At 41.2% G+C, this 24602-nt stretch overlaps 1 protein-coding gene across 1 annotated transcript in view; it reads left to right on the top strand.

Annotated features, from left to right (window-relative positions):
• Positions 1–24602, top strand: part of LOC139756229 (uncharacterized) — a 256352-nt gene that overhangs the window by 111878 nt on the left and 119872 nt on the right. Inside the window, exon 7 of the mRNA XM_071675386.1 lies at positions 964–1747. Coding sequence (XP_071531487.1) covers positions 964–1747 — 784 coding nt within the window. The remainder of the gene's footprint in view (positions 1–963; positions 1748–24602) is intronic.

Raw genomic sequence — 24602 nt, 5'->3', positions numbered from 1 at the left:
AAGTGTCTGGGGTAAACCATGAAAAGTCAGTGGGGCCTAGAAGTGGAAAGGGAGTTCTGGTTTCGCTGCATTACACGATAGCCAGAGACTGAATATGAACAAATGTGGCCTTTTTTGTCTGTTCCTGGCACTACCTTGCTTGGGGGGGGGGGGGGGGGGGGGGGGGGGGAGATGCTATTTCATGGGTGGCGACAGGAATGGATGAATGCAGCAAATATGAATATGTGCATGTGTATGTATGTATGTCTGTGTATATATATGTGTATGTCGTGAAATGTTTATGTATGTATATGTGCATGTGTAGGCGTTATTTATATGTGTATGTGGGTGGGTTAGGCCATTCCTCATCTGTTTCCTTGCCCCTCCTCGCTAACGCAGGAGGTGGCGGTTAAGTATAATGATATTTGTATTTGTTTAGACAATAATCTAACCTGATGTATTACGAGGAAAACCTGATTAACATGCATCTCTGTGGGTTGCAGGTGCTTGATTGTTTTCACTCTATTGCACTTGTCATAATGCAGCAGCCAGTATTATTAGTGCCAGCTATAAGTGCTGATCCTGCTGATCTTTGAATTCACATCAGGTATTGAAGCTAATTGGTGTGGATTTGATGGTGTATATCAGAGTTGTATGTTCTATATGATTTAGAATAATACTATGGTTACTGTTATTACAAAGTATTGCTTTGTATTGGTCATTGTAAGAGACTTTAAAGTTGATATTTTGCCTTTTTGATTGGTTTTAAGTTTTCCTCTTGATGTTCAAGTGGTTTGGATGAGAAAGTCATTTTAGGGTTAGATGGTGTCGGTGTTATCATTATTCAAGAAATGTCCAGAGAGCTTAAAGGGAACTATTAGTTGCTGAATTTAAAGAGATTTAAGCAGTTACTGAATTTTGCAATTTGATGTATGTAATTATTTTTTTTCTTAAAAAGTTTACATATTTATTTATACCCAACAGGTGAGCTCCACCATTCATGTAGACCCAAGGCGTGTTCACCAGGTACTGCCAGTGGTTGCTGCATCTCAAGATTCAAGACGAATTAGTGAAACATCTCGGGATCCTAGATTAACTGTGGAAAATAATCGTGACCCAAGGATTACAACAGAGAGTTCTCGAGACCCTAGACTGAATTCTGAAAGTTCTAGAGATCCAAGACTAAATTCAGCTCTTGCCATGAACAGTGCAAAGCTTGACAAGCCAAGTGATATGCAAGTTACATCTTCTCGTGATCCTAGAGTGGCTAGTAAAGAGCAGAAAGAGAAAGAGAAAGAAAAGGAGAAAGAAAAGGAAAAAGAAAAAGAAAAGGAAAAGGAGAAAGAAAAGGAGAAGGTAAAGGAAGAGCGTAAAAGTAAGAAGGAAACACCAGCAAAACACAAAAAAGAGAAGGAATCTAAATCTCCAAAGTCAGAGACACGTTCAGCAAGATCACTTCATCGTGCAAAAGACAAGGAGAAAAAGGAGAAGGATTCTCCTGTGTTGCCCTCATCAAAGCCTGATATAACTCACATTAGGAAGACATTGGAGACTCCAGTTTCCAATGTGCCTGACATCTCTGCAACATTTAAAAGCAGTAGGAGAAACAAGCAGCGAACTTACAAGAGGCGAGATGAGAGTCCTGAAGAGGAACCAGATTCACCGATGAGGAGGGGGAAGCACTCGCATGAGGAGGTTCATTCTGATTCGGATGATAGTGACCATTACCAGGCTAATAGACCTAACCCAGCATTGTACAATAAATCTGGTGAGTATGGGGTAGGTTGGAGAGAGGAGGCGAGAGTAAGAATATGCTCACCAGGCTGGCTCTTCTTGCTCAAGATTCCTTACTTTCTGTAAAGCTCATCCCCAAGGATGAGGAAGCCATTATCATAATGTAGGAGTCTTTCTTAGATGTAATCTGTGGGTTTTTTATGGATTTATGTAATTTTTTTTTACAAATTTTGTCCATATTATTATTCATAAAGGTAATATATTGCTCTACACATGCAGAAGTGTTGAAAAGATTATATGTTTTATAATATATGCATATGTAAATATAGCTTATTGAAATAAACCCCCATCCCTCATAGATTCGTTTTATAATCAGGGTTAGTTTCACTTTCATAGATATTGTACTTCACAAATTTTTTCATATATCAGACCAAATTTTTTTTTATTTTGAGAGAGAGAGCCTGAGGGGGGGATGATGACGCATGGATGTATGTGTAATTACGTGTTTGGATAGTGCTGGGAGGGATTTCCTCATGAGTAGGGGCCCTATTAATTTTATCCAAAATCTTTTTTTAAACTTTTGCATATTGTCAGTGCGTACAATTTCATCTCAACTTGTCCATTCTTTCACTATAGTGATGCTTTAAAAGTGCATCATTATATCTCTTCCAATGAATATTTTGGGTAGTTTCTTGTTATAGCCTTTGGTTGCTTTCTTTTTATATCTTTTGAAGAACTGTTCTTTGTCATCATGAAACTGGTTTAGAAACTTTTCTGATTGAGAAATCGATATCCTTTGACCTGTCGCTGTAATGCAGCTCTTTTGATGCTGTTGCCATCATTATTTTCCTCCTTTGCTATTAGCTCTTTGTATTTCTAGAATTGCAGTGACAAATTTAGAGAAGCATGCATTATCTTAATAATTATTATTATTATTATTTTGCTTTGTCGCTGTCTCCCGCGTTTGCAAGGTAGCGCAAGGAAACAGATGAAAGAAATGGCCCAACCCACCCCCATACACATGTATATACATACACGTCCACACACGCAAATATGCATACCCATACATCTCAATGTACACATATATATACACACACAGACACATACATATATACACATGCACACAATTCACACTGTCTGCCTTTATTCATTCCCATCGCCACCTCACCACACATGGAATAACATCCCCCTCCCCCCTCATGTGTGCGAGGTAGCGCTAGGAAAAGACAACAAAGACCCCATTCGTTCACACTCAGTCTCTAGCTGTCATGCAATAATTCCTGAAACCAGAGCTCCCTTTCCATATTGAGGCCCCACACAACTTTCCATGGTTTACCCCAGACACTTCACGTGCCCTGATTCAATCCATTGACAGCACGTCGACCCTAGTATACCACATCGATCCAATTCACTCTATTCCTTGCCCGCCTTTCACCCTCCTCCATGTTCAGGCCCCGATCACTCAAAATCTTTTTCACTCCATCTTTCCACCTCCAATTTGGTCTCCCACTTCTCCTCGTTCCCTCCACCTCTGACACATATATCCTCTTGGTCAATCTTTCCTCACTCATTCTCTCCATGTGCCCAAACCATTTCAAAACACCCTCTTCTGCTCTCTCAACCACGCTCTTTTTATTTCCACACATCTCTCTTACCCTTACATTACTTACTCGATCAAACCACCTCACACCACATATTGTCCTCAAACATCTCATTTCCAGCACATCCACCCTCCTGCGCACACCTCTATCCATAGCCCACACCTTGCAACCATACAACATTGTTGGAACCACTATTCCTTCAAACATAGCCATCTTTGCTTTTGGAGATAATGTTCTCGACTTCCACACATTCTTCAAGGCTCCCAGAATTTTCGCTCCCTCCCCCACCCTATGATTCACTTCCGCTTCCATCCGCTGCCAGATCCACTCCCAGATATCTAAAACACTTTACTTCCTCCAGTTTTTCTCCAATCAAACTTACCTCCCAATTGACTTGACCCTCAACCCTACTGTACCTAATAACCTTGCTCTTACTCACATTTACTCTTAACTTTCTTCTTTCACACACTTTACCAAACTCAGTCACCAGCTTCTGCAATTTCTCACATGAATCAGCCACCAGCGCTGTATCATCAGCGAACAACTGACTCACTTCCCAAGCTCTCTCATCCCCAACAGACTGCATACTTGCCCCTCTTTCCAAAACTCTTGCATTCACCTCCCTAACAACCCTATCCATAAACAAATTAAACAACCATGGAGACATCACACACCCCTTGCCACAAACCTACATTCACTGAGAACCAATCACTTTCCTCTCTTCCTATACGCACACATGCCTTACATCCTCGATAAAAACTTTTCACTGCTTCTAACAACTTGCCTCCCACACCATATATTCTTAGTACCTTCCATAGAGCATCTCTATCAACTCTATCATATGCCTTCTCCAGATCCATAAATGCTACATACAAATCCATTAGCTTTTCTAAGTATTTCTCACATACATTCTTCAAAGCAAACACCTGATCCACACATCCTCTACCACTTCTGAAACCACACTGCTCTTCCCCAATCTGATGCTCTGTACATGCCTTCACCCTCTCAATCAATACCCTGCCATATGATTTCCCAGGAATACTCAACAAACTTATACCTCTGTAATTTGAGCACTCACTCTTATCCCCTTTGCCTTTGTACAGTGGCACTATGCAAGCATTCCGCCAATCCTCAGGCACCTCACCATGAATCATACATACATTAAATAACCTTACCAACCAGTCAACAATACAGTCACCCCCTTTTTTAATAGCTTCCACTGCAATACCATCCAAACCTGCTGCCTTGCCGGCTCTCATCTTCCGCAAAGCTTTTACTACCTCTTCTCTGTTTACCAAATCATTTTCCCTAACCGTCTCACTTTGCACACCACCTCGACCCAAACACCCTATATCTGCCACTCTATCATCAAACACATTCAACAAACCTTCAAAATACTCACTCCATCTCCTTCTCACATCACCACTACTTGTTATCACCTCCCCATTAGCCCCCTTCTCTGAAGTTCCCATTTGCTCCCTTGTGTTATGCACTTTATTTACCTCCTTCCAGAACATCTTTTTATTCTCCCTAAAATTTAACGATCCTCTCTCACCCCAACTCTCATATGCCCTCTTTTTCACCTCTAGCACCTTTTGATAATGGCCAAACATATATATCCTTACATGCACCTCTGTTATTTGCTAGTAGACTGTCTTTACGTTCTCCTGAGGTGAAACTCTAGTGACATGTTAGTTACAGTGTCAATTCCCAACTCCCTCTCAAATAAGATATGAGCAACTTATTTGCCTCAGGATAATACTCATATCAAGGTCCTCTTCTACTGTCCCATCCTCAGTACTTTGCTTGTACTTGGGTTGAATTCCATTTGCCATGTATCAAACCAATTTTTGAGTTTGTCTAAGTGTTTTTGTAAATTGATGCAATCCTCATCATTCTTTACTTTCCTCATGATCATGTCGTCATATAAGTACACTCTTCCTGGAAAGTCATTTATAGTCAGCAATAAATGAATCACAATGTTTGTGATGCTTTACATTTTGAAACTCGGGGAAAGTTTTGATATATTGTCTTAGATGTCTTTATGTATTGTTATTCCTGCTCTCCTTATATAGCATAGACATGACAAAAACAAGAAGGTATCAGGTGCAGTTTGTAGGGTAAAGGAACTTTGAATGGAAAATTAACAGTTGCATCCATATTTTGTGTTATATTGAAACTGTCTTGTGTTTTGTTTGTAGAATGAATCTGAATATTTGATATTAGTTTAGGGAGTATTGCTGGCATGTGAAAAGTAGGCAGGTTAGAATTGTTAGTGTGTATTAGGATATTGAAGTTAAGTTTCTAGTCAAAGTGAAAAGAGAGGCTTATTGGTGTTACTTAGAGGAAAGGAATGCTAGTGGGAGATGTGCAAGAGAAAGAGGCAGGAGGTCAAGAAGTTGCAGAGGCCGAAACGATCAATCCACCTCACACCACATATTGTCCTCAAGTATTTCATTTCCAACACATCCAGCCTCCTCCGCACAACCCTATCTATAGCCCATGCCTCACAACCATATAACACTGTTGGAACTACTATTCCTTTAAACATATCCATTTTTGCTTTCAGAGATAATGTTCTCGCCTTCCATACATTCTTCAACGCTCCCAGAACCTTTGTCTCCTCCTCCGCCCTTTGACTCACTTCTGCTTCCATGGTTCCATCTGCTGTTAAGGCCACTCCCAGATATCTAAAACACCACTTCCTGTAGTTTTTCTCCATGCAAACTTACCTCCCAATTAACTTGTCCCTCAACCCTGTTGAATCTACTAACCTTGCTCTTACTCACATTGTCTCAACTTTCTCCTTTCACACACTTTACCAAACTCAGTCACCAACTTCTGCAGTTTCTCACCTGAATCAGCCACCAGCGCTGTATGTAACAAGGTTATTAGGTTCAGTAGGGTTGAGGGGCTTTCCTTTCACACACTTTACCAAACTCAGTCACCAACTTCTGCAGTTTCTCACCCGAATCAGCCACCAGCGCTGTATGTAACAAGGTTATTAGGTTCAGTAGGGTTGAGGGGCAAATTAATTGGGAGGTAAGTTTGAATTGAGAAAAACTGGAGAAAATGAAGTGTTTTAGATATCTAGAAGTGGACTTAGCAGTGGATGGAACCATGGAAGCGGAAGCGGACTTAACAGTGGATGGAACCATAGAAACGGAAGTGAGTCACAGGGTGGGGAAGGGGGCGAAGGTTCTGGGAGCGTTGAAGAATGTGTGGAAGGTAAGAACATTATCTTGGAGAGCAAAAATGGGTATATTTGAAGGAATAGTGGTTTGATCGAGTAACTAATAAAAGAGTAAGAGAGGTTTGTGGTAATAAAATGAGTGGTTGAGAGAGCAGTAGAGGGTGTGTTGAAGTGGTTTGGATACATGGAGAGAATGAGTGAGGAATGATTGACAAAGAGGATATATGTGTCAGAGGTGGAGGGAAGAAGGAGAAGCAGGAGACCAAATTGGAGTTGGAAGGATGGAGTGAAAAAGATTTTGAGCAATCAGGGCCTGAACGTACAGGAGGGTGAAAGGCGTGTTAGGAATAGAGTGAATTGGAAAGATTTGGTATACTGGGGTTGACATGCTGTCATTGGATTGAACCAGGGCATGTGAAGCATCTGGGGTAAACCATGGAAAGGTAGCTGTGGTTTTGGTGCATTACACATGACAGCTAGAGACAGTGTGAATGAATGTGGCCTTTTTGTCATTTCCTGGCACAACCTCGCTGGGGGGATGCTGTTTCATGTGTTGCAGGATGGCAGCAGGAATGGATGAAGGCAGCAAATGTGAATATGTACATGTTTATATATATATAAGTATATGTGTGTATGTATACGTTGAAATGTTTATATATGTATATGTGCATGTATGGGTGTTAATGTATATACTTGTGTATGTGGGTGGGTTTGGCCAGTCCTTGTCTGTTTCCTTGCACTACCTTGCTAATGCGGGAGACAGCAATTAAGTATAATAAATGAAATTATAGAAAATATAAGTGGTTGGCCATTCTTCGTTTGTTTCCTTGCGCTACCTTGCTGATGCAGGAAACAGCAATTATGATAATAGTAATAAAAGTAATAAAATGATAATAATGATAATATTTATATTTTACTTATATTTTATTTTGCTTTGTCGCTGTCTCCCGCGTTTGCGAGGTAGCGCAAGGAAACAGACGAAAGAAATGGCCCAACCCACCCCCATACACATGTATATACATACACGTCCACACACGCAAATATACATACCTATACATCTCAATGTACACATATATATACACACACAGACACATACATATATACCCATGCATACAATTCACACTGTCTGCCTTTATTCATTCCCATCGCCACCTCGCCACACATGGAATACCATCCCCCTCCCCCCTCATGTGTGCGAGGTAGTGCTAGGAAAAGACAACAAAGGCCCCATTCGTTCAAACTCAGTCTCTAGCTGTCATGCAATAATGCCCAAAACCACAGCTCCCTTTCCACATCCAGGCCCCACACAACTTTCCATGGTTTACCCCAGACGCTTCACATGCCCTGATTCAGTCCACTGACAGCACGTCAACCCCAGTATACCACATCAATCCAATTCACTCTATTCCTTGCCCGCCTTTCACCCTCCTGCATGTTCAGGCCCCGATCACTCAAAATCTTTTTCACTCCATCTTTCCACCTCCAATTTGGTCTCCCACTTCTCCTCATTCCCTCCACCTCCGACACATATATCCTCTTGGTCAATCTTTCCTCACTCATTCTCTCCATGTGCCCAAACCATTTCAAAACACCCTCTTCTGCTCTCTCAACCACGCTCTTTTTATTTCCACACATCTCTCTTACCCTTACATTACTTACTCGATCAAACCACCTCACACCACATATTGTCCTCAAACATCTCATTTCCAGCACATCCACCCTCCTGCGCACAACTCTATCCATAGCCCACGCCTCGCAACCATACAACATTGTTGGAACCACTATTCCTTCAAACATACCCATTTTTGCTTTCCGAGATAATGTTCTCGACTTCCACACATTCTTCAAGGCTCCCAGGATTTTCGCCCCCTCCCCCACCCCATGATTCACTTCCGCTTCCATGGTTCCATCCACTGCCAGATCCACTCCCAGATATCTAAAACACTTTACTTCCTCCAGTTTTTCTCCATTCAAACTTACCTCCCAGTTGACTTGACCCACAACCCTACTGTACCTAATAACCTTGCTCTTATTCACATTTACTCTTAACTTTCTTCTTTCACACACTTTACCAAACTCAGTCACCAGCTTCTGCAGTTTCTCACATGAATCAGCCACCAGCGCTGTATCATCAGCGAACAACAACTGACTCACTTCCCAAGCTCTCTCATCCCCAACAGACTTCATACTTGCCCCTCTTTCCAAAGGAAGGAACAGAGAAGGGGGCTGGATGAGGATGTTTCCTCAGAGGCCCAGTCCTTTGTTCTTAATGCTACCTCGCTGACGCGGGAAATGGCGAATAGTATGAAAGAAAAATATATATATATATATATATATATAATATATATATATATATATTTTTTTTTTTTTTTTTTTATACTTTGTCGCTGTCTCCCGCGTTTGCGAGGTAGCGCAAGGAAACAGACGAAAGAAATGGCCCACCCCCCCCATACACATGTACATACACACGTCCACACACGCAAATATACATACCTACACAGCTTTCCATGGTTTACCCCAGACGCTTCACATGCCTTGATTCAATCCACTGACAGCACGTCAAACCCTGTATACCACATGGCTCCAATTCACTCTATTCCTTGCCCTCCTTTCACCCTCCTGCATGTTCAGGCCCCGATCACACAAAATCTTTTTCACTCCATCTTTCCACCTCCAATTTGGTCTCCCTCTTCTCCTCGTTCCCTCCACCTCCGACACATATATCCTCTTGGTCAATCTTTCCTCACTCATTCTCTCCATGTGCCCAAACCATTTCAAAACACCCTCTTCTGCTCTCTCAACCACGCTCTTTTTATTTCCACACATCTCTCTTACCCTTACGTTACTTACTCGATCAAACCACCTCACACCACACATTGTCCTCAAACATCTCATTTCCAGCACATCCATCCTCCTGCGCACAACTCTATCCATAGCCCACGCCTCGCAACCATACAACATTGTTGGAACCACTATTCCTTCAAACATACCCATTTTTGCTTTCCGAGATAATGTTCTCGACTTCCACACATTTTTCAAGGCTCCCAAAATTTTCGCCCCCTCCACCACCCTATGATCCACTTCCGCTTCCATGGTTCCATCTGCTGACAGATCCACTCCCAGATATCTAAAACACTTCACTTCCTCCAGTTTTTCTCCATTCAAACTCACCTCCCAATTGACTTGACCCTCAACCCTACTGTACCTAATAACCTTGCTCTTATTCACATTTACTCTTAACTTTCTTCTTCCACACACTTTACCAAACTCAGTCACCAGCTTCTGCAGTTTCTCACATGAATCAGCCATATATATATATGTATATTTTTTTTTTTTTTTTTTTTTTTTTTTTTTTATACCTCGTCGCTGTCTCCCGCGTTTGCGAGGTAGCACAAGGAAACAGACGAAAGAAATGGCCCAACCCCCCTCATACACATGTACATACACACGTCCACACACGCAAATATACATACCTACACAGCTTTCCATGGTTTACCCCGGACGCTTCACATGCCTTGATTCAATCCACTGACAGCACGTCAACCCCTGTATACCACATCGCTCCAATTCACTCTATTCCTTGCCCTCCTTTCACCCTCCTGCATGTTCAGGCCCCGATCACACAAAATCCTTTTCACTCCATCTTTCCACCTCCAATTTGGTCTCCCTCTTCTCCTCGTTCCCTCCACCTCCGACACATATATCCTCTTGGTCAATCTTTCCTCACTCATTCTCTCCATGTGCCCAAACCATTTCAAAACACCCTCTTCTGCTCTCTCAACCACACTCTTTTTATTTCCACACATCTCTCTTACCCTTACGTTACTTACTCGATCAAACGACCTCACACCACACATTGTCCTCAAACATCTCATTTCCAGCACATCCATCCTCCTGCGCACAACTCTATCCATAGCCCACGTTATATATATATATATATATATCTTTCTTTCATACTATTCGCCATTTCCCGCATTAGCGAGGTAGCGTTAAGACCAGAGGACTGGGCCTTTGAGGGAATATCCTCACCTGGCCCCCTTCTCTGTTCCTTCTTTTGGGAAATTGAAAAAAACGAGAGGGGAGGATTTCCAGCCACCCGCTCCCATATATATATATATGTATATATATATTGAATTTTAGGGAGAATAAAAAGATGTTCTGGAAGGAGGTAAATAAAGTGCGTAAGACAAGGGAGCAAATGGGAACTTCAGTGAAGGGTGCAAATGGGGAGATGATAACAAGTAGTGGTGATGTGAGAAGGAGATGGAGTGAGTATTTTCAAGGTTTGTTGAATGCGTTTGATGATAGAGTGGCAGATATAGGGTGTTTTGGTCGAGGTGGTGTGCAAAGTGAGAGGGTTAGGGAAAATGATTTGGTAAACAGAGAAGAGGTAAAGCTTTGCGGAAGATGAGAGCCGGCAAGGCAGCAGGTTTGGATGGTATTGCTGTGGAATTTATTAAAAAAGGGGGTGACTGTATTATTGACTGGTTGGTAAGGTTATTTAATGTATGTATGACTCATGGTGAGGTGCCTGAAGATTGGCGGAATGCGTGCATAGTGCCATTGTACAAAGGCAAAGGGGATAAGAGTGAGTGCTCAAATTACAGAGGTGTAAGTTTGTTGAGTATTCCTGGTAAATTATATGGGAGGGTATTGATTGAGAGGGTGAAGGCATGTACAGAGCATCAGATTGGGGAAGAGCAGTGTGGTTTCAGAAGTGGTAGAGGATGTGTGGATCAGGTGTTTGCTTTGAAGAATGTATGTGAGAAATACTTAGAAAAGCAAATGGATTTGTATGTAGCATTTATGGATCCGGAGAAGGCATATGATAGAGTTGATAGAGATGCTCTGTGGAAGGTATTACGAATATATGGTGTGGGAGGCAAGTTGTTAGAAGCAGTGAAAAGTTTTTATCGAGGATGTAAGGCATGTGTACGTGTAGGAAGAGAGGAAAGTGACTGGTTCTCAGTGAATGTAGGTTTGCGACAGGGGTGTGTGATGTCTCCATGGTTGTTTAATTTGTTTATGGATAGGGTTGTTAGGGAGGTGAATGCAAGAGTTTTGGAAAGAGGGGCAAGTATGAAGTCTGTTGGGGATGAAAGAGCTTGGGAAGTGAGTCAGTTGTTGTTCGCTGATGATACAGCGCTGGTGGCTGATTCATGTGAGAAACTGCAGAAGCTGGTGACTGAGTTTGGTAAAGTGTGTGAAAGAAGAAAGTTAAGAGTAAATGTGAATAAGAGCAAGGTTATTAGGTACAGTAGGGTTGAGGGTCAAGTCAATTGGGAGGTGAGTTTGAATGGAGAAAAACTGGAGGAAGTGAAGTGTTTTAGATATCTGGGAGTGGATCTGGCAGCGGATGGAACCATGGAAGCGGAAGTGGATCATAGGGTGGGGGAGGGGGCGAAAATTCTGGGAGCCTTGAAGAATGTGTGGAAGTCGAGAACATTATCTCGGAAAGCAAAAATGGGTATGTTTGAAGGAATAGTGGTTCCAACAATGTTGTATGGTTGCGAGGCGTGGGCTATGGATAGAGTTGTGCGCAGGAGGATGGATGTGCTGGAAATGAGATGTTTGAGGACAATGTGTGGTGTGAGGTGGTTTGATCGAGTAAGTAACGTAAGGGTAAGAGAGATGTGTGGAAATAAAAAGAGCGTGGTTGAGAGAGCAGAAGAAGGTGTTTTGAAATGGTTTGGGCACATGGAGAGAATGAGTGAGGAAAGATTGACCAAGAGGATATATGTGTCGGAGGTGGAGGGAACGAGGAGAAGAGGGAGACCAAATTGGAGGTAGAAGGATGGAGTGAAAAAGATTTTGTGTGATTGGGGCCTGAACATGCAGGAGGGTGAAAGGAGGGCAAGGAATAGAGTGAATTGGATTGATGTGGTATACCGGGGTCGACGTGCTGTCAGTGGATTGAATCAAGGCATGTGAAGCGTCTGGGGTAAACCATGGAAAGCTGTGTAGGTATGTATATTTGCGTGTGTGGACGTATGTATATACATGTGTATGGGGGTGGGTTGGGCCATTTCTTTCGTCTGTTTCCTTGCGCTACCTCGCAAATGCGGGAGACAGCGACAAAGCAAAAAAAAAAGAAAAAAAAAAGTGTTGAGTATTCCTGGTAAATTATATGGGCGGGTATTGAATGAGAGGGTGATGGCATGTACAGAGCATCAGATTGGGGAAGAGCAGTGTGGTTTCAGAAGTGGTAGAGGATGTGTGGATCAGGTGTTTGCTTTGAAGAATGTATGTGAGAAATACTTAGAAAAGCAAATGGATTTGTATGTAGCATTTATGGATCTGGAGAAGGCATATGATAGAGTTGATAGAGATGCTCTGTGGAAGCTATTAAGAATATATGGTGTGGGAGGCAAGTTGTTAGAAGCAGTGAAAAGTTTTTATCGAGGATGTAAGGCATGTGTACGTGTAGGAAGAGAAGAAAGTGATTGGTTCTCTGTGAATGTAGGTTTGCGGCATGGGTGTGTGATGTCTCCATGGTTGTTTAATTTGTTTATGGATGGGGTTGTTAGGGAGGTGAATGCAAGAGTTTTGGAAAGAGGGGCAAGTATGAAGTCTGTTGGGGATGAGAGAGCTTGGGAAGTGAGTCAGTTGTTGTTCGCTGATGATACAGCGCTGGTGGCTGATTCATGTGAGAAGCTGCAGAAGCTGGTGACTGAGTTTGGTAAAGTGTGTGAAAAAAGAAAGTTAAGAGTAAATGTGAATAAGAGCAAGGTAATTAGGTACAGTAGGGTTGAGGGTCAAGTCAATTGGGAGGTAAGTTTGAATGGAGAAAAACTGGAGGAAGTAAAGTGTTTTAGATATCTGGGAGTGGATCTGGCAGCGGATGGAACCATGGACGCAGAAGTGGATCATAGGGTGGAGGAGGGGGCGAAAATCCTGGGAGCCTTGAAGAATGTGTGGAAGTCGAGAACATTATCTCGGATAGCAAAAATGGGTATGTTTGAAGGAATAGTGGTTCCAACAATGTTGTATGGTTGCAAGGCGTGGGCTATGGATAGAGTTGTGCGCAGGAGGATGGATGTGCTGGAAATGAGATGTTTGAGGACAATGTGTGGTGTGAGGTGGTTTGATCGAGTAAGTAACGTAAGGGTAAGAGAGATTTGTGGAAATAAAAAGAGCGTGGTTGAGAGAGCAGAAGAGGGTGTTTTGAAATGGTTTGGGCACATGGAGAGAATGAGTGAGGAAAGATTGACCAAGAGGATATATGTGTCGGAGGTGGAGGGAACGAGGAGAAGTGGGAGACCAAATTGGAGGTGGAAAGATGGAGTGAAAAAGATTTTGTGTGATCGGGGCCTGAACATGCTGGAGGGTGAAATAGGGCAAGGAATAGAGTAAATTGGATCGATGTGGTATACCGGGGTTGACGTGCTGTCAGTGGATTGAATCAGGGCATATGAAGCATCTGGGGTAAACCATGGAAAACTGTGTAGGTATGTATAATTGCGTGTGTGGACGTATGTATATACATGTGTATGGGGGTGGGTTGGGCCATTTCTTTCGTCTGTTTCCTTGCGCCACCTCGCAAACTTTTCACTGCTTCTAACAACTTGCCTCCCACACCATATATTCTTAATACCTTCCACAGAGCATCTGTATCAACTCTATCATATGCCTTCTCCCGATCCATAAATGCTACATACAAATCCATTTGCTTATCTAAGTATTTCTCACATACATTCTTCAAAGCAAACACCTGATCCACACATCCTCTACCACTTCTGAAACCATACTGCTCTTCCCCAATCTGATGCTCTGTACATGCCTTCACCCTCTCAATCAATACCCTCCCATATAATTTACCAGGAATACTCAGCAAACTTATACCTCTGTAATTTATATATATATATATATATATATATATATATATATATATATATATATATATATATATATATATATATATATATATTATCCCTGGGGATAGGGGAAAAAGAATACTTCCCACGTATTCCCTGCGTGTCATAGAAGGCGACTAAAAGGGAAGGGAGCGGGGGGCTGGAAATCCTCCCCTCTCGTTTTTTTTTTTTTTTTTTTTTTTTTTTTTTTTTTTTTTTTAAAAGAAGGAACAGAGAAGGGGGCCAGGTGAGGGTATTCCCTCAAAGGCCCAGTCCTCTGTTCTTAACGCTACCTCGCTATCGCGGGAAATGGCGAATAGTATGAAAAAAAATATATATATATATATATATATATATATATATATATATATATATATATATATATATATATATCCAGTCCTCTGTTCTTAACGCTACCTCGCTAATGCGGGAAATGGCGAATAGTTTGAAAGAAAGAAAAGAAGATATATATATATATTATATATTGAAAAAGTCCCATGGGAACAGCGTACCAGCCACTGTTGGTATGTCAGGTGCCAGCAGAAGCCGAGGGGAAGGGGGAAGCGGCTGATGACGGTTCCTCCATCCTGCCCCACAGGAAACAGCATCGCTACCTCCTGCTTCAGTGAGGTAGTGCCAAGAAAACAGACAGAAAAGGCCACATTCGTTCACACTTCAGTCCTCATCTGTTATTTGTAATGCTCCCTATCAGCATCCAGGCCCCGCTGACCTTTCCATCGTTTACTCCAGATGCTTCACATGCCCTGGTTCAGTACATTAGCAGCATATCGACCCTGGTATACCACAGTGTTCCAATTCACTCTATTCCATGCACACCTCTCACCCTCCTGTATGTTCAGGCCCTGATAACTCAAAATCTTTTTCACTCCATCCTTCCACCTCCAATTTGGTCTCCCTCACATACATATACATGTCAATAAATACACATACACAGACATATACATATATACACATACACATATTCATATTTGCTTTCTTTCATCATTCTTGGCGCCACCCCACCCCACAGGAAACAGCATCGCCACCCCACTGCATCAGGGAGGTAGTGCCGGGGGGGGGGAAAAAAAAAAAAAGCCGCTGCAAAAGTTGGTGACAGAATTTGGAAAATTGTGTGAAAGAAAGTTGAGAATAAATGTGAATAAGCAGAAGGTTATTAGGTTTGGCAGGGTTGAGGGATGAGTTAGTTGGGATGTAAGTTTGAATGGAGAAAAATTGGAGAAGTGAAGTGTTTTAGATATCTGGGGTGGACTTGGCAGCGAATGGAACCATGAAAGCAGAGATGAGTCTCATGTTGAAGGAGGGGGCCAACATTCTGGGAGCGATGAAAAATGTCCAGAAAGAGAGAACATTATCTCGAAGAGCAAAAATTGTTATTTTTGAAGGGTTTATTTTTCCAGCTATATTATATGGTGAGGCTTGGGCTTTAGATGGGGTTGTACGGAGGAGAGTGGCTGTGTTGGAAATGAAATGTTTGAGACCAATATATGGTGTGGGTGGTTTGATTAAGTAATGAAAGGGTAAGAGAGAGAGGTGTGGTAATAAAAAAGAGTGTAGTTGAGAGAGCAGAAGAGGGTGTATTGAAATGGTTTAGACATATGGAGGGAGTGAATGAGGAAAGGTTGACAAAGAAGATATATGTGTCTCAGGTGGAGGGAACAAGGAGAAGTGGGAGACCAAATTGGAGTTGGAAGGATGGAGTGAAACAGATTTTGAGCAATCAGGGCTTGACAAGCCATACCCCCCCCCCCTCTCTCTCTCTCTCTCTCTCTCTCTCTCTCTCTCTCTCTCTCTCTCTCTCTCTCTCTCTCTCTCTCTCTCTCTCTCTCTCTCTCCCCCCCCTCTCTCTCTCTCTCTCAATTTCTAATTTCATTCGTCCACCATGCATTTCCACTTTTATTCCTGTATCTCACAGCCTTGTATCCAAGTACTAATTCAACATTCATTAACATCTTTTTTTAAACATTTTAGATACTTCATTCACACATGACTATATTTTTACATTCACTGCACTTTTATCAAAACTTTGTCACCCTTCATTCATACTCTTCCATGCATTTTCTGTGTTTCATCTCCCTTGGCATGTTTACCTGTCCATTTTTCCTGACACCATACCTCCACTTCTTAATCCTCACCTCCACAAGAACTGCAAAATGGTCAATCTCCTGTGAATCCTCTTACAGCTCAAGCATCCAGCACAGCCTTTTTGTTTTCTAATGTCATTTCTCATTCACATATATTTGTGAATCATTTTGTGTTGGAAAAAGGGGTTTGCAAGGAATAAACTCCCATCAGCACAGACATCCACAAGATAACTTCCATTCTTATTACTACAGGCACTCCCCATTTCCCCAATTATCTCTTAAATTTCATCACATCCCTCCTTTGCATTCACATAACCCATTTCTTTCAGAAGAATATGAAATTTAGTAAGTGTTAGCATATCCCCTTAAATTTCTGAAATAGTGCTTAATCCTTTCTCTGTGTCCATTTTGCTTATGAACTTGCCATTTTGCTATTCAGTGCTGCCAGTGCACATATGTTAAGGTTCTCGAATTGGCTGCCATTGCCTTGCTGCAAAATACACTGCCATTAATGCTATTAGTGGCATCCCTTGCATAGTTACCACACACTAAGTTTGTTCAGAAATGACAAAGAGGCCCGTATAAGATTGGCATCTATACACTATATATGATGAGCCAAAAGCCACTGTGCACCTGTACTACAAGTGATAAAACTGCCTTATTCTTACCATTATTGTTATTACAAATGGCCTCCCTTCCCCTTCCCTCCCTTCCTTTCCTTCCTCATGCACTGTCACTTTAGTGGACTCATGTCTATAGGCATGTGAGTGCCATTTCCAACACTTGTAACTTAATATGAAAAATGTATTTGATGTTAATTTTCTGAAACTCTGTGAATATACTCATTGTATCTGGCAGGTGCACAGTGACTTTTGGCTGACCCATATAATAAGTTTTGAAGCTGACATTCTTACAAGATAGTAAATGATAGTGATGAAAAACCCTTTGGGATAAATTTTGTTTGTGACAAAAACACTTCTAGAAATACTGCACATCGCATGACATGCCTGAAAATACTCTTGAAGTACCTTACATGCATACTAGTGGAGTAACATTAATTGTAGAATGCATATGAACATTTCAGTTAGTAGAGATATACACCACTTTATAAAGAGAATTATTATTTAATTATTATTACTCCATGACCTCTTTCTGAGAGGGTCCAAGTGTGCCTGAACCCTTCTTCTAGGGGCTACTTGCACTTAAAAGATATGCCACATTCATTAGCAAGGTTAGGATGAACTCCTTTGAAGTAAGATTTTTGATGAGGCTGTATTCTGTGTTAGTGACTGAAGGTGGTACAGCCTTGCCAAAAGTGACTGCACACACATTTATTGTTATTGTTTAGATATTTTTTAGAGCACCTTTGGATGACCCATATTCAGGGTTTACTGGATGCAGTGAAAGGATTAGAGTGAGTATCACCAGAGTAGTGAATTACACAACCATACTGAAACAGTTAAGGTGGCATTGTTCATTTTAGTTTTGATCAAACCCAAGTAAAGCCATACTTTTATGTTGACTGCGTAGATTGATAAAAGCTGTGGTACCAGGACTGAGTCCTATGGCATGCCACTGGTGACTCTGATTTCCAGAATGCTCCTCTGACATGCATTCTTTATTCTCCTCCACTAAGAGAATTTTTTATACATTGAGAGATTCTCCTCATTATTCTTGCTGGGAGATCCAGCAAACCCTGTGTGGTACACTGTTTAATATTTCCTTTCTGTCCAATAACACACAGTCCACCCACTTTTTCTTTTGTCTAGAATGGAACACAGCACTTTTATAGAAGTCTTAAGAAATTTGTCACACATAATCTCCCTTCCTTAAATCTTGGTGAGTATGCACAATGTGAGTCATTGTGAAGGCAACTTTACGCAAACTAGTGAGTGTTTACAGGCAGCAAGATGTTGAAAAGAACTTACCGAGTGTGATTTCTTTGGAACAGTCAGTAAGAAAAATAAAAGATATTGATTGAAAGGTTTGAGATAAACTGTTATATGAAGAAAAGTTGAAATACAACTGCACCTTTGTTGAAGGCTTCACAGATACAGCAAATCACTGTTGATATACATAAACATGCTAAAGCTACACAGGCGTATTTTTTCACAATTTCCATTGGTTCAAAAGAAAAATACATCAACATAATGCTTTTTATGCAGTTACATAATGAGTAACTTTTGGCTGATTTAAACCATGTCTAGTCAGAGTTTTATTTGCTTCTTTATTCTGGTGGGGATTAGAAAGATTTGGTTTATGAAAAGTTTTATAAAAATTAACATGGACATTACTGAATTTGAGATGAACTTAAATCAACAATTTTACATTTAACATGCAGCATACATGTCAAGCTGTAGTCCAAAACTTTTTAGCCTCCACCACTGGGATTTTAGATAATCAGTCACCCCTCCATTGGGCTCTAAGAATGACAAGATAACCAGCAGCAGCTTAAAACACAGCAGAATGGGCCCAAAGAATAATGAGCCTAATAAAAACTTTCATTCAGCACAGAATGATGTATATACCAGCAGAACGTATGTAAAGTGAAGGTTTATAGATAAAAGAACAAAGATATCCTAATCAGGGAGTTGAAATTTGGAAAGTTCATGATTTTTTTTTTTCCACAAACCTTTTTGGACCAAGAAGCAAATTGTAAGGTTTAAGAAACTCCTATTCTTACAATTTGTAGAGGCAGATGGTGTGGAGCTGTGTAAGAAACAAGATTAATAGTATGATAATTTTTTTTTTTTATTTTTTGCTTTGTCGCTGTCTCCTGCGTTTGTGAGGTAGCGCAAGGAAACAGACGAAAGAAATGGCCCAACCCACCCCCATACACATGTATCTACATACGTCCACACACGCAAATATACATACCTACACAGCTTTCCATGGTTTACCCCAGATGCTTCACATGCCCTGATTCAATCCACTGACAGCACGTCAACCCCGGTATACCACATCGATCCAGTTCACTCTATTCCTTGCCCTCCTTTCACCCTCCTGCATGTTCAGGCCCCGATCACATAAAAATCTTTTTCGCTCCATCTTTCCACCTCCAATTTGGTCTCCCACTTCTCCTCGTTCCCTCCACCTCCGACACATATATCCTTTTGGTCAATCTTTCCTCACTCATTCTCTCCATGTGCCCAAAACATTTCAAAACACCCTCTTCTGCTCTCTCAACCATGCTCTTTTTATTTCCACACATCTCTCTTACCCTTACGTTACTTACTTGATCAAACCACCTCACACCACACATTGTCCCCAAACATCTCATTTCCAGCACATCCATCCTCCTGCGCACAACTCTATCCATAGCCCACGCCTCGCAACCATACAACATTGTTGGAACCACTATTCCTTCAAACATACCCATTTTTGCTTTCTGAGATAATGTTCTCGACTTCCACACATTCTTCAAGGCTCCCAGAATTTTTGCCCCCTCCCCCACCCTATGATCCACTTCCGCTTCCATGGTTCCATCTGCTGCCAGATCCACTCCCAGATATCTAAAACACTTTACTTCCTCCAGTTTTTCTCCATTCAAACTTACCTCCCAAATGACTTGACCCTCAACCCTACTGTACCTAATAACCTTGCTCTTATTCACATTTACTCCTAACTTTCTTCTTTCACACACTTTACCAAACTCAGTCACCAGCTTCTGCAGTTTCTCACATGAATCAGCCACCAGCGCTGTATCATCAGCGAACAACAACTGACTCACTTCCCAAGCTCTCTCATCCCCAACAGACTTCATACTTGCCCCTCTTTCCAAAACTTGCATTCACCTCCCTAACAACCCCATCCATAAACAAATTAAACAACCATGGAGACATCACACACCCCTGCCGCAAGCTTACATTCACTGAGAACCAGTCACTTTCCTCTCTTCCTACATGTACACATGCCTTACATCCTCGATAAAAACTTTTCACTGCTTCTAACAACTTGCCACCCACACCATATATTCTTAATACCTTCCACAGAGCATCTCTATCAACTCTATCATATGCCTTCTCCGGATCCATAAATGCTACATACAAATCCATTTGCTTTTCTAAGTATTTCTCACATACATTCTTCAAAGCAAACACCTGATCCACACATCCTCTACCACTTCTGAAACCACACTGCTCTTCCCCAATCTGATGCTCTGTACATGCCTTCACCCTCTCAATCAATACCCTCCCATATAATTTCCCAAGAATACTCAACAAACTTATACCTCTGTAATTTGAGCACTCACTCTTATCCCCTTTGCCTTTGTACAATGGCACTATGCACGCATTCCGCCAATCCTCAGGCACCTCACCATGAGTCATACATACATTAAATAACCTTACCAACCAGTCAACAATACAGTCACCCCCTTTTTTAATAGATTCCACTGCAATACCATCCAAACCTGCTGCCTTGCCGGCTTTCATCTTCCGCAAAGCTTTTACTACCTCTTCTCTGTTTACCAAATCATTTTCCCTAACCCTCTCACTTTGCACACCTCGACCAAAACACCCTATATCTGCTACTCTACCATCAAACACATTCAACAAACCTTCAAAATACTCACTCCATCTCCTTCTCACATCACCACTACTTGTTATCACCTCCCCATTTGCGCCCTTCACTGAAGTTCCCATTTGCTCCCTTGTCTTATGCACTTTATTTACCTCCTTCCAGAACATCTTTGATAATTAGGTATAGATATTTGTTATTTTCAGAATGTCAGGGAACTTATAGGAAGGTTTAGCAAGGAAAAGTATGGTAAATTGGAAAGGTGAAATATCCAAGGCCATAAAAAGGGGAATGCTACTTTTTGTAGCATACAAGTATTTTGTTATATGTTAACATTACCAGATATTATATTTATAGTCTTTTGTTTCAGAACTTTGGACTTGTGAAAGTACTGGAAATTTCTTCATATGGGGGGAAATCTGTTTCTAGGCAGCCTCTATTTTTTTGTTACTAATCCTAGCATAAGCCTTTTCCATTTCAGTGCGTTTGTGAAGGTGTATATCTGCGTGAAATTATAGTTTGCTGATTTTACACTGAAGGTGTGACAAGCATCCACCAAAAGAAAGTGTATATTATGGAGTTTGTGCCAAATTTTTGATTCTTTGAAGTAAATTCTTTCGCATTACTTTGCTTTGTCATGTTATATTATTGAATTTTCTTTGTAATGAAATATATATTATTGTTAATGCAGGAGAGTATTTAACTCGTTAACATAAGGAGTCATCATTTGAATTGCTTTACAGGGAGCAGGAGTCATTATATGAAGTGTAGGTCCTTCCACAAAAGTTAGCATGTAGTTTTGTAAATGTTTCTTAGTTTTGACTTTGAGTAATTATGTCGTAATCAATTCACTGGATGAGTTGCCCCTAAATCCAACTGTACCACCCATGCTATGTTGCCCCAGGGGATCTAAATGTTAACTTTATGGATAGACCATAACCATTTAATTTTATTTTGCTCACTTTGTACATGTCCTTTACATTTACGTGCATTTTAGTTTATAAGGGGAAACAAAAACTTTAAAGACCTTTCATTTTTTCCTTATTATGAGGCAAGAATTACATCACCTGCACCTGGCATTTAAATGTTAAAGGGGTGCTGCATTCTGGTGCATTTTTCGATTAACCTATGAATAGAAGGACTACATGATTTTTTCATGTATTTGTGTACTCTGTTTGATGTTCAAAAGCTGTAGGTCATGGTCTTTCAGGTCATTATATCAGAATTACTAAATTAGAAAGGAAAGAAAATTACTAACCAAATAGGAAGGATTTTTTTCTTTTTTAGAGGAAGAATGAAATTTATCTGTAGACATTGACTGGATTGACACAGCACTGGTGGATGATTCGAGTGAGAAACTGCAGAAGTTGGTGAATGATTTTGGTCAAGTGTGTGAAAGAAGAAACCTTAGAGTAAATTTGAATAAGAGCAAGGTTATTAGGTTCAGTAGGGTTGAGGGGCAAGTTAATTGGGAGGTAAGCCTGAATGGAGAAAAACTGAAGAAAGTGAAGTGTTTTAGATATCTGGGCGTGGTTTTGGCAGTGGATGGAGCCATGGAAGTGGAAGTGAGTCACAGGGTGGGGGAGGGGATGAAAGTTCTGGGAGCATTGAAGAATGTGTGGAAGGCGAGATTTATCTCGGAGAGCGAAAATGGTTATGTTTGAAGGAATAGTGGTTCCAACAATGTTATATGGTTGCGAGGCATGGGTTATAGGTAGGGTTGTGTGGAGGAGGTTGGATGTGTTGGAAATGAGATGTTTGAGGACAATATGTGGTGTGAGGTGGTTTGATCTAGTAAGTAATGAAAGGTTAAGAGAGATGTATGGTAATAAAAAGAGTGTGGTTGAGAGGGTGTATTGAAATGGTTTGGTCACATGGAGAGATTGAGCTAGGAAAGATTGACCAAGAGGATATATGTGTCAGAGGTGTAGGGAACGAGGAGAAGTGGGAGACCAAATTGGAGGTGGAAGGATGGAGTGAAAAGATTTTGAGCGATTGAAGCCTGAACATAGAGGAGGATGAAAGGCGTGCAAGGAATAGAGTGAATTGGATCGACGTGGTATACCAGGGTTGATGTGCTGTCAATGGATTGAACGAAGGTATGTGAAGTGTGTGCAGTAAACCATGGAAAGTTCTGTGGGGCCTGGATGTGGAAAGGGAGATGTGGTTTCAGTGCATTACACACGACAGCTAGAGACTTAGTGTGAAAGAATGTGGCCTTTGATGTCATTTCTGTCCCTGGCACTATCTTGCAAACACATGAAATGGCAATCAAGTATGGAGAAAAAGTATTTATATGAGGAACAAAAGAAAAATATCACAGCTGGGGAAATTGAATGCTTCAGTGTTGGATGGCAGTATGTGAGTAGGAGAGATGGTCAAAGGGCATTATTGAAGTATGTGTTAATTGATAGGCATGTAAAAGAGAGACTTTTGGATGTTAATGTGCTGAGAGGGGCAGCTGGAGAGGGATGTCTGATCACTAACTTGTAGATGCCAAGGTGAAGATTTCTAGAAGTTTAAAAAATAAAGAAAAAAAAAAAAGAGAGAGAGAGAATGCTGGGAGAAGAGAGTGGTGAGAGTAAATGAGCTTGGAAAGGAGACTTGTGTAAGGAAGTACCAGGAGAGATTGAGTGTAGAACGGCAAAAGGTGAGAGCAGACGACTTGAGGGGAGTGAGTGAGGAATTTGATGTATTTAGAAAAGCAGTGATGGCTTGCGCAAAAGATGCATGTGGCATGAGAAATGTGGGAGGTGGGCAGATAAGAAAGGGTAGTGAGCAGTGGGATGAAGTAAGGTTGTTTGTAAAAGAGAAAAGAGAGGCATTTGGATGATACTTGCAGGGAAGTTTTGCAGATGACTTGGAAATGTATGAAAAAAAAAAAAAAAAGCAGCAGATCAAGAGAAAGGTAAAAGAGTTGAAAAAGAGGTCAAATGAGAGCTGGTGTGAGAGAGTATCATTAAATTTTAGGGAGAATAAAAAGATGTTTTGGAAGGAGGTATATAATGTGCGTAAGACGAGAACAATTGGGGACATCGGTGAAGGGGGCAGGTGGGGAAGTAATAACAAGTAGTGATGAAGTGAGAAGGAGATGGAGTGAATATTTTGAAGGTTTGTTGAATGTGTTTGATGATGGAGAGGCAGATATAGGGTGTTTTGGTCGGGGTGATGTGCAAAGTGAGAGGGTCAGGGAGAATGGTTTGGTTAAGAGAGAAGAGGTAGTGAAAGCTTTGCAGAAGTAGAATTTACAAAAAAGAGGGTGACTGTGTTGTTGATTGGTAAGGATATCCAGTGTATGTATGGACCATGTGGAAGTACCTGAGGATTGGTGGAATGCATACATAGTGCCATTGTACAAAGGCAAATGGGATAAAGGTGAGTGTTCAAACTATAGAGGCACAAGTTTGTTGAGTATTCCTGGGAAATTATATGGGAGGGTACTGAGAGGGTGAAGGCATGTACAGAGCATCAGAATTGGGAAAAGCAGTGTTGTTTCAGAAGTGGTAGAGGATGTGTGGATCAGGTGTTTGCTTTGAAGAATGTGTGTGAGAAATACTTAGAAAAACAGATGGATTTGTATGTAGCATTTATGGATCTGAAGGCATATTATAGGGTTGATGGA

The sequence above is a fragment of the Panulirus ornatus genome, chromosome 21, assembly GCF_036320965.1.
Source record: "Panulirus ornatus isolate Po-2019 chromosome 21, ASM3632096v1, whole genome shotgun sequence".
Lineage (NCBI taxonomy): Eukaryota > Metazoa > Arthropoda > Malacostraca > Decapoda > Palinuridae > Panulirus > Panulirus ornatus.
This window is presented reverse-complemented; position numbering and strand designations above follow the sequence as displayed.